Source organism: Vicia villosa, linkage group LG3, assembly GCF_029867415.1.
Source record: "Vicia villosa cultivar HV-30 ecotype Madison, WI linkage group LG3, Vvil1.0, whole genome shotgun sequence".
NCBI classification, from domain to species: domain Eukaryota; kingdom Viridiplantae; phylum Streptophyta; class Magnoliopsida; order Fabales; family Fabaceae; genus Vicia; species Vicia villosa.
Window position 1 is genome coordinate 28,408,665 of NC_081182.1, and position 9,310 is coordinate 28,417,974.

Genomic DNA, 9,310 nt, shown 5'->3' on the forward strand with positions numbered 1-9,310 from the left:
ATGCGTCTAAGCTATGTGGGGTACAAAATAGAAGAAAACCAAGGAACAAACCATGTGAAGAAGGATGAAAATAGATTAAAGAAGAATTGTATCGTCTTGGGGTGCAATGGGTAGGAAAGTCTGGCATTCAGCACAGGCTCAACACCACTGTTCTACGCCAAATTCCAAAAGCACGCGCCAGTCATAACCAAACGTTTGAAGATACGATGGCTGTCATGTGCAACTTTGAGCCTTTCCAAGATGATATGTGATTCGGGCGTTTCACAATCATATTAGTTTATTTTATTTAGTTTAAGTGATATACTTTTTCAATTTCTAAGAGTTTAGTTATTTCCTTTCAAGTTTTTCGCTATTGTAAAACTACATGCTTTTTATTTAATGAATAAGTTTGTTTATGTTGTTTTCTTTAGTTTTGAGTATGTTGCTTTACCAATGACAAAAAGAATTAAAGACACATGAGAAGAACAAAAGAAAAGAGAAAGTAGAGTTGTTATTGAAGTTCTAAATGTATATTAATAATGTACGAAGAAGAGTAATATTCAACGATCTTGTACTCAACTTTCTAATACTTCAGCAAGTAAGGTTTGAGCCAAATATTTCCACTATTTAACTTTTCTTGTTATGAGTGTCCATATGATTGTTCATCTACTAGGATTTGCTCTATTTCTTAATTGTTGTTTGGATATTTGCTTACACGCTAAGGCACACTGTTTGTTTTAGCTTAGAAACTTTCTTAGGTAACCCTTTAATTAATTTTTATCCGTTGCTAAACCTTTTGAGCCCGAGCCATTCTTTCGGCGACTTAGCCACATATTTAGTCAATTGACCTAAAAGATAAATCTTTCAACCTTCTTTGAAGTTTGGTAGATTGTTAATTTTATAGTTGATACAAAATGCTAAATTTGGGGTTACTTTTGGAATTAGGAACGATTTAAATTTGGGGTAAGGGTACTAGAAGCGAGTTTTAAAAAGAGAGTGAAAAATTGATTGAAAAAGAAACAATGAAATAGTTCAAGTGTCTAAATAATAGCTTATGAAAAATATAAAATATAAAAGAAAAGAATTGAGTCTTCTAGTAATTGATTAGGAATAAGAATTTATAAGTTATAACTTAAGGTTTAATGCACCGAATATAAGTTGTGAATTATGTTGTTGCACCAAATTGTAAACATTGTTTAGCATATCAGTAGCTCTTTAAATGCAGAGGTTAAACTATAGTAGCTGAAGGTCGAGGAACATTTCGGGTCCATGTATCACAAGTAGTGGTAGAGGTTGATGCGAATGTTCGCCTTGATGAAATTGTTGCGTGGATCTCTAGAACAGAAGAGTTTGGAATACTTCTTGATCGACTCTAAGTGGAATAAGATCTTCTTGTGTAGAATTAAAAGGAGACATTACTATGACTGAATCGTTCTCTATTTGAGGAAGAGGAGGCAGAACCTTAACAACTCTATCAACTGCGACGACAGCGGCTTGCCATTGAATGACTAATCGAGTGTTTTTGGATGCCACCGTGGTTAATGTATCTGAAGAAGTATGTGTTGGAAAAGGTAGTTGAGATTTCGAGAAAAAAGATCAAGAAACTGGGATCTGTACTCTAAAATAGGAGATCAAGATATTTGGATCGAAGGAGATTTCGATGTGGAAATGTGGTAGAGTCAAATTTCGTTTCCCAAAGACGGAGCCATTGTTATGAGGTGGAGCGAAATTGCTCGATGAGTGGTGAGCAGTGCTTGCTTTCGGTGGGGTGGATAGGGGAATGACCTACAAGATTAACATCCTATTGCCCAAGTATGTGAGAGAATGAGAAATGATGTAAGAGTGAGAAATAATTTAAATACCTGAGAATGACACACCTTTTAGAAATAATTTAAAATGAAAGTGGGGATTAAAACTTGGATCGCAATCAATCGTCTAATTGTGTTGTTTGACTAGAAGTGTTTCTAAGGAGGAATCACATACATAAAAAAGGATAGAAAATTTTCTATTCTTCGCGCTTGCTATCTTTGCTTTACCACCATGCCTTTTTCTCCAACCTTCTCAAACCTTATGAGCTGTCTAAAACATTTTAGTTTAATCTTTCTAATTTTTTTTCTTCTTCTCTCTTTCTCTTTTTTTTTTTTTGAACTAAATCTAATCCTAAAGATAAAAAATTTTAAATTTATTAAAAGACAATTTAAATAAGGATTTAATGGAAATAAAAAGACAATTTAAATAAGAATTTAATGGAAATATACCGACAATGTAAAACAGTTTTATACTTTCAGTGAAATCATAACCGTTAATTTTTGTAGATGTTTGACTTATTCTTTAAATCCCATATAAAATATTTCTTCTTTAAGGATTGTGATGTACTGACTGTGTAAAACATTTTACAAGGGCAGTGCACTACCGTTAAACTCTTTAAATAATTTCTATTATTTTATTTAAAAAAAATATAAAGAAAAAAACCATATATTTAAACAATTTTTTATAGTGTCTTTTAAAAAAAAATAAAGAAAAACCCATTTTTTTTAAACCATAACATTAATGACGGAGCATTTGACAGCTTGACATGTTCCCTTTTATTTAACCAAATAAAGAAAGCTGGTTAGGTGTGATTTTTTTGCCATATTTGTGTCCAGAACCATCAGCTTGATCAAATTTATTAGGTAAAAATTTATCTCATCACTTACTTCCATAGTAGATTTACCCATTCAATAATATTGCAAATAGAGCAAATGAAAAAAGTGCTCCTCACGCCTTTTGGTCTTACACTTACTAGTACTAAACTATCGTGACGATAATGATATAATAATAAAAAATTATTATTATTATAATTTATTAAATAATAATAATAATTTATTTATTAAATAAATAAAAACATGCTGATTTGGAGGAACTAAAAATTATTGTTACTATGTAACTAAGGACTTGGTCAGCTCAAACATGTGGACGGCTACGGATTTTTCACCACCGCTTTCATATTCTCCACCACTAAGGTTAAAATTAAAATAAATAAATAAATCTAAAAATTCGAACTTTGTCATAAGCTTAGGAAAATGAAATATTAAAATAATAAAAAATTAAAAAACGATAGACACATTTTGGCTTTTTTGCGCATTACTTTGCGCTTGTCTCTTAATACAGCGTCACACTTCCTCTTAAATTTTCTCATCCTCCACCGTTAGATTAATCTTTTTTACCGTGGTAATAATAAATAATATAACAAAATTAAATGATTAGTATTAGTAATTAACAATAAAAGCTTTTGATTTTTTTTTATCTCAATGGCGAAGAAAAATAATATAAATAAAATTTCAATTATTTCTGAATAGATTGTTGTAATGTAAGGCTCCAGTTGTCAGGTTGTTGTGAATGTTTATTGTAAATTAAAAAAAGTTGTTGAAAAAAAAAAGAAACAATAAAAAAAAAAGGAAAAATTGTGTGTTACATGGTTTTTGATTTTGTTACACTTTTATCAATTATAGCATTTAATATTGTTACTAACTCTATCATTTTTAATTTATGATGATCATGAATCATGCATGATGATTGATCTTTTCTTTTCCCATAATTGAAAGCACTTTTTTATTTGTTATGTTTGACGGATAAAAGCGCTTTCTGGGTAATATTCCTGGGTAATAACAATTTTTATTTTCATTGAAAATGAAAATGAAAATTAAAATGAAAAAAGAAAAGGAAAAGGAAAATCTCCGAATCGAAACTATAAACGTGTTGAGGTGTTATTATAATTTATAAGGTTTTTGAAACCCCGTTTTGTTGAGATTTTGGAGTCATCCAAACAGGTCATAACATAAACATAGTGTTCTTTTCTTTGTTTCTCTTTCTCTCTCAGTAATATAAACAAACAGTTTGTTCACGTATAGATTTGCTCCGAATGTCACAATTCTTTCGCGACGCATTGCTTTGCTTTCTTCCTCCACGCGTCTTTCACCGTCATTGTTTCTCGTTTTCATCTCGTTTTCTGACAATGAGATCAAGATTCTAGCATTGTTTTTTATTTCATCTATTTTTGTTTGTCTTGTTGTTGGTTGAGGTTTGATTTCTCAGATTTCTGCGAGATTTCTGAGAAATTTCTGGGAGATTTCTGAGATCAGAAAGTGAAATGGCACCTTTATTCAATTGGGGTGCGAAAGCGAAAGAGAGTCATAGAGGAACACCGGTGGTTGTGAAAATGGAGAATCCGAATTGGTCCATGGTTGAACTCGAAGGTCCTTCAGAGGAAGATATTCTCATGACAACAAACCCTTCTTCAAGAGACAAAGGAAGAGGGAAAAACGCGAAACAGCTTACTTGGGTTCTTCTTTTGAAAGCTCATAGAGCTGCGGGTTGTTTAACTTCAATAGCCCCTGCATTGTACGGTCTTGTCTCCGCCGTGAAACGCCGTGTGGCTTCCGGGAGGACGGACGCGGAAACCGACACGGAGGGTGGTGGTGGTGATGGTGGGTGGGAAAAGGAAAACCCTACCGTGAAAAGTAGGTTCTATACGTTTATAAAAGTGTTTCTATCTTTGTCGGTGTTTATGTTGTTTTTTGAGGTGGTTGCTTATTTTAAAGGTTGGCATTTTAGTGCTCCGCATCTTGAATTATGGGCACCGGCATTTGGGGTTAAGGATGTTTTTGATTGGTTTTATGCTAGATGGGTTTTGGTTCGTGTTGATTATCTTGCTCCACCTTTGCAGTTTCTCACAAATGCTTGTATTGTGCTTTTCCTTATTCAGAGTGTAGATAGGTTGGTTCTTTGTTTAGGTTGTTTTTGGATCCGGTTTAAGAAAATCAAACCTGTTCCAAAAGGTGGTGCTGCTGTTTTAGATCTTGAATCTGGAGAAAAGGGTTTCTTCCCTATGGTTCTTGTTCAGATCCCCATGTGCAATGAGAAAGAGGTAAATTTCTTGTGTCTGTTAAATTTGTTGATTCTTGTTGTTATGTTGATGTGATGTAATTAATGATGTTTTTTTTTTGTTTGTTGTGTTTTTTAAGGTTTATCAACAATCTATTGCTGCAGTGTGTAATTTGGATTGGCCAAAATCGAATTTTCTGATTCAAGTTCTTGATGATTCGGATGACCCGATAACGCAATCGTTGATTAAGGAAGAGGTTCAAAAATGGCAACAAGAAGGTGCCAACATTTTGTACCGACACCGTGTGATTCGGGATGGATACAAGGCTGGTAATCTGAAATCTGCAATGAATTGTAGCTATGTGAAGGATTATGAATTTGTTACAATTTTTGATGCTGACTTTCAACCTACCCCAGATTTCCTTAAAAAAACTGTTCCTCATTTTAAGGTAGTAAATTGTTTGATGATTCATTTAGGTTACTTTTTAGCTTTGTCGTTGTTGAATTATTGATATATGTTGTCGTGTAGCTTGAGGAAATCATGGTAGATTAGTCATGTGTTTGGTATTATATGGTTAATAATTAATTAGTTAATTAATCATTGATTGGATTTGGATCCACTTGGTGATACTGCAGGATAATGACGAATTAGGACTTGTTCAAGCTAGATGGTCTTTTGTGAACAAGGATGAGAATCTTTTAACAAGGTTGCAGAATATTAATTTGTCTTTCCATTTTGAAGTCGAACAACAAGTGAATGGTGTTTTCCTTAATTTCTTTGGGTTCAATGGAACTGCTGGAGTTTGGAGAATAAAAGCTTTGGAAGAAGCTGGTGGTTGGTTGGAGAGAACTACTGTGGAGGATATGGATATTGCCGTTCGAGCTCATCTCCATGGATGGAAATTCATTTTCCTTAATGATGTTGAGGTAATGCAGATAACACATTGATTCACAAACCAAATGTTTGTTTTGTTTATCTTGGCTAATTCATTTTCTGATTCAAAGTTGTGAATGCTTCTTCCAGTGCCAATGTGAGTTACCTGAATCTTACGAAGCATACAGAAAACAGCAGCATAGATGGCATTCTGGGCCAATGCAGTTGTTTCGCCTTTGTTTGCCGGACGTCATACGAGCCAAGGTGTGTATCTCAATTCTCAAAGACTCAAGGCCCTTTTTTTATTATGGAAATTCATCATTTTGGTCTTTAAATGCGTAAGGTGTGGCAATCAAAATTACGGAAAACATACATAAATATAAATGCGTTGATAATTTCTTAGTTTGGTCCTCAAACATGTCAATTTGTTTGATCCTCAAATGCGTATTCTATGTCAATTTGATATGTAAAATTACCAACAAAACACACATGGTGATGTTTTGTAATCTAAATACATCGGTGACTACAGTGATAGCCGCTTCAACATTTAGGCGATAACATAATGTTATATTTGTGCTTATTATGGATATACATTGTGTTTTATTTTGCAGATAAGCATATGGAAGAAGTTCAACATGATATTTCTCTTTTTCCTTCTTAGAAAACTGGTGTTACCATTCTATTCATTCACCCTGTTTTGCATAATTCTTCCAATGACAATGTTCGTACCAGAGGCTGAAATTCCTGCATGGGTTGTTTGTTACATCCCAGCAATCATGTCATTTCTCAACATTCTTCCAGCACCAAAAGCTTTTCCCTTCATCGTACCATACCTCCTATTCGAGAACACAATGTCAGTTACCAAATTCAATGCCATGATCTCAGGCCTATTCCAGCTCGGAAGCGCGTACGAGTGGGTCGTCACTAAGAAATCCGGCCGTTCATCGGAAGGCGATCTAGCTTCATTGATCGAGAAACCAAAGCATCAAAGAGGGTCATCAGCGCCTGATCTCGAGGAAATGAAAGAAGAAATTAGGAAACAAGAAGAAAACGTGACGAAGAAAAAGAAGAAAAAACATAATAAAATGTATATGAAGGAACTTGCTTTGGCTTGTTTACTCTTAACAGCTTCAGCAAGGAGTCTCCTTTCAGCTCAAGGAATTCACTTCTACTTCTTGTTATTCCAAGGAGTATCATTCCTTTTGGTGGGTCTAGATTTGATTGGTGAACAAGTAGACTGAAAAAAAAAAAAAATAGCAGAGTAATAACTGGAATCTGTACAATGTAGAGAGAAACATGCATGAGGAGTTAGTTAGTTATATACAAGGAAAAAAAGCAAAAGCTCTATGAATCATGGAGACAACAATTTACTGAGAGAGCTCAGAGTGCTGCTTCTTTTGCTTGCTCATGCTTCTCCCTTCAGGCTGCTTAATTCAATTCAACTCAATCAAAAATGTGAGTACAGTCTGTTATTATCATCACCATGGATTGAAAAAGAAGATTTTGATGCCTTTTTCATTCAAAAATGTGTATGTTTTTACCCTTTTTTTTTTCTAATTCATTTTTGTAATTTATGTGGATTTTTTCTTGATGGATCATTCTTTTTCTGTAAGAAAATTTGTGGTTCAAAACTTTTACTGACAGAAACATAAGAAACAATATTCTCCACCGCTTTGTTTGCAGATAGATAGAATACTTTACTAATTAAAGTTTATTATCCTTGTTAAATCTTAAAGAATTTTAGTTTTGTTGAGGTGTAGATAAAACTAGGAAGCACCGATAGGAATTGAAATTTGAAAGTGGTCCAATCCTAGCTTTTACTTTGCCACTAGTGTTTTGTTGCACTCATTTACTTGAAACACAGAGAAGCTGTTATGATGGTTATGATGAATGTGTCAGTGAGTTTTTGAGTTTGTGGAGTGAGTCAGTGTTAGGACATTGTAGTGTACTCTATGAAAAGGAAAATTGAAGTAGAAGTTTCCAAGTTTAATTTGAAGTGCACCGATAGAAAGGGACCATATGCACATTTTAGGCACAAGTACTGCTAGGTAAATGTAGTTTGAGACAGCCAAAACATGTACTACATTGTGAAAACAATAAATGAATGGTGTAATTTCGTGGCTAGGTTGGTCTGGTAGCACGTGGATAGGTTCATTGTATAATATTAATAACTCTATGGTTTGGTTTGGTTACATAGTAGTGTAGTATCCTCAAGAAATCCTATGGTAGTTAGACAAATGTTGTATGCTGTCTGGTTGAGACGTGATGGATCACATGATATGTTTTGTTTTTTAGAGGAAATATGATTAATTCATTGCAGCATTGATTAAACGGTCAAGAAATATAGGTACATTGTAGCATCAACCACATCTTTACTATCACCCTCAATAATAACATCAATAATAACACGAGGAATTGCCAATCCAACTTCATTGACATATGTTTCTTAAATGCTAAGACCTCCAATTTCATTGACAAATTCATGATTAAAAAATTGAACCCAATGCTATTAATAGTTAATTTTTAAATTGATTTCAATTTGGTTTAAAATTAATTTAGAACTAGTTTATATTTACAAATCGGTTTTATGGTACGAATTAGTTTAAAGCCGTTTTATTTTGATAAAGAATGAGTTTTTTAGGGCTGATTGGATTGATGATATGTGATGGAAAGAAATAGAATGTCATGTTTAATAATGTGATTCTATTGTTTAGATTTGACAAAATCTATTCTATCTTATTTCATCTATTTTTTTTTTATTCCATCCGATTTTATTAATAAAATATTTAAATAATGAAGTGAAATCTATATTTTATTTTGCCATGCTCTATTTCATTGTTATATTCTAGTATGCGCTGTTCTTTTTCATCCATTCAACCATAGCTTAAATGTCACGAATTAGGGAATCCTAGTAAATTGTAGGATTATTGTAAAAAGGTTAGCAAATAAAATAATTGTGAAATCAGATTGCACTTCATCGTAGAGGATTCAACGTATTTGAGTTTTTGGAGAGGTTGTTTTTAGAAGAGAACTTACTAACATTAACATTATTAAGGATGTCAGTGTCAATAGGGCGGAGTTAGAGTTTTTGGAGAGATTGTTTTTAGAAGAGTACTTACTAACATTAACATTATTATTATTATTATTATGGATGTCAATAGGGGCGGGGTGAAGTATATATTCTCATTATAGTTTTTATTTCGTGTTCACGAGTCTGAAGAATCTCTAACATTCATGCCATCCCATTAATAAGGTTATTTATTTATTATTTTAAATTAAATAAATAATAAAAGTTTTAAAAACTAACCAACGAGAAATTTAGAGATTATTCCTATATGATAAATATATTGTTTTAATATTTAATCTATAATATTAAGTGTCATGACCGGTGTTTTAAAAATCGGATCAGATATCAAATCGGTGAACGTATTGAGTCACTGGAATGACAAATAAACTTATATAATAATTTATAATTATATATAAATTAAGTACATTATGTTATTTTAGGCGGGACGAGGACTCCACGAGCGAGGAATATTTACACCAACCCTGTTTTCGAAGTGTTTTTGGAAAGACTTTGTTCTCAATCTCCAT

General features: G+C 32.9%; 1 protein-coding gene across 1 annotated transcript; it reads left to right on the forward strand.

The window, feature by feature from the left end:
- Nucleotides 1-3,487: 3,487 nt before the first annotated feature.
- LOC131660803 (probable xyloglucan glycosyltransferase 12) lies at nucleotides 3,488-7,384 on the forward strand. The gene is made up of 5 exons (XM_058930134.1): nucleotides 3,488-4,885; nucleotides 4,983-5,291; nucleotides 5,479-5,769; nucleotides 5,867-5,980; nucleotides 6,328-7,384. Exons 1-5 carry the CDS (start codon nucleotides 4,109-4,111, stop codon nucleotides 6,955-6,957), a joined length of 2,121 nt encoding a protein of 706 aa, XP_058786117.1. The 5' UTR covers nucleotides 3,488-4,108; the 3' UTR covers nucleotides 6,958-7,384.
- The last annotated feature ends 1,926 nt before the right edge of the window (nucleotides 7,385-9,310 follow it).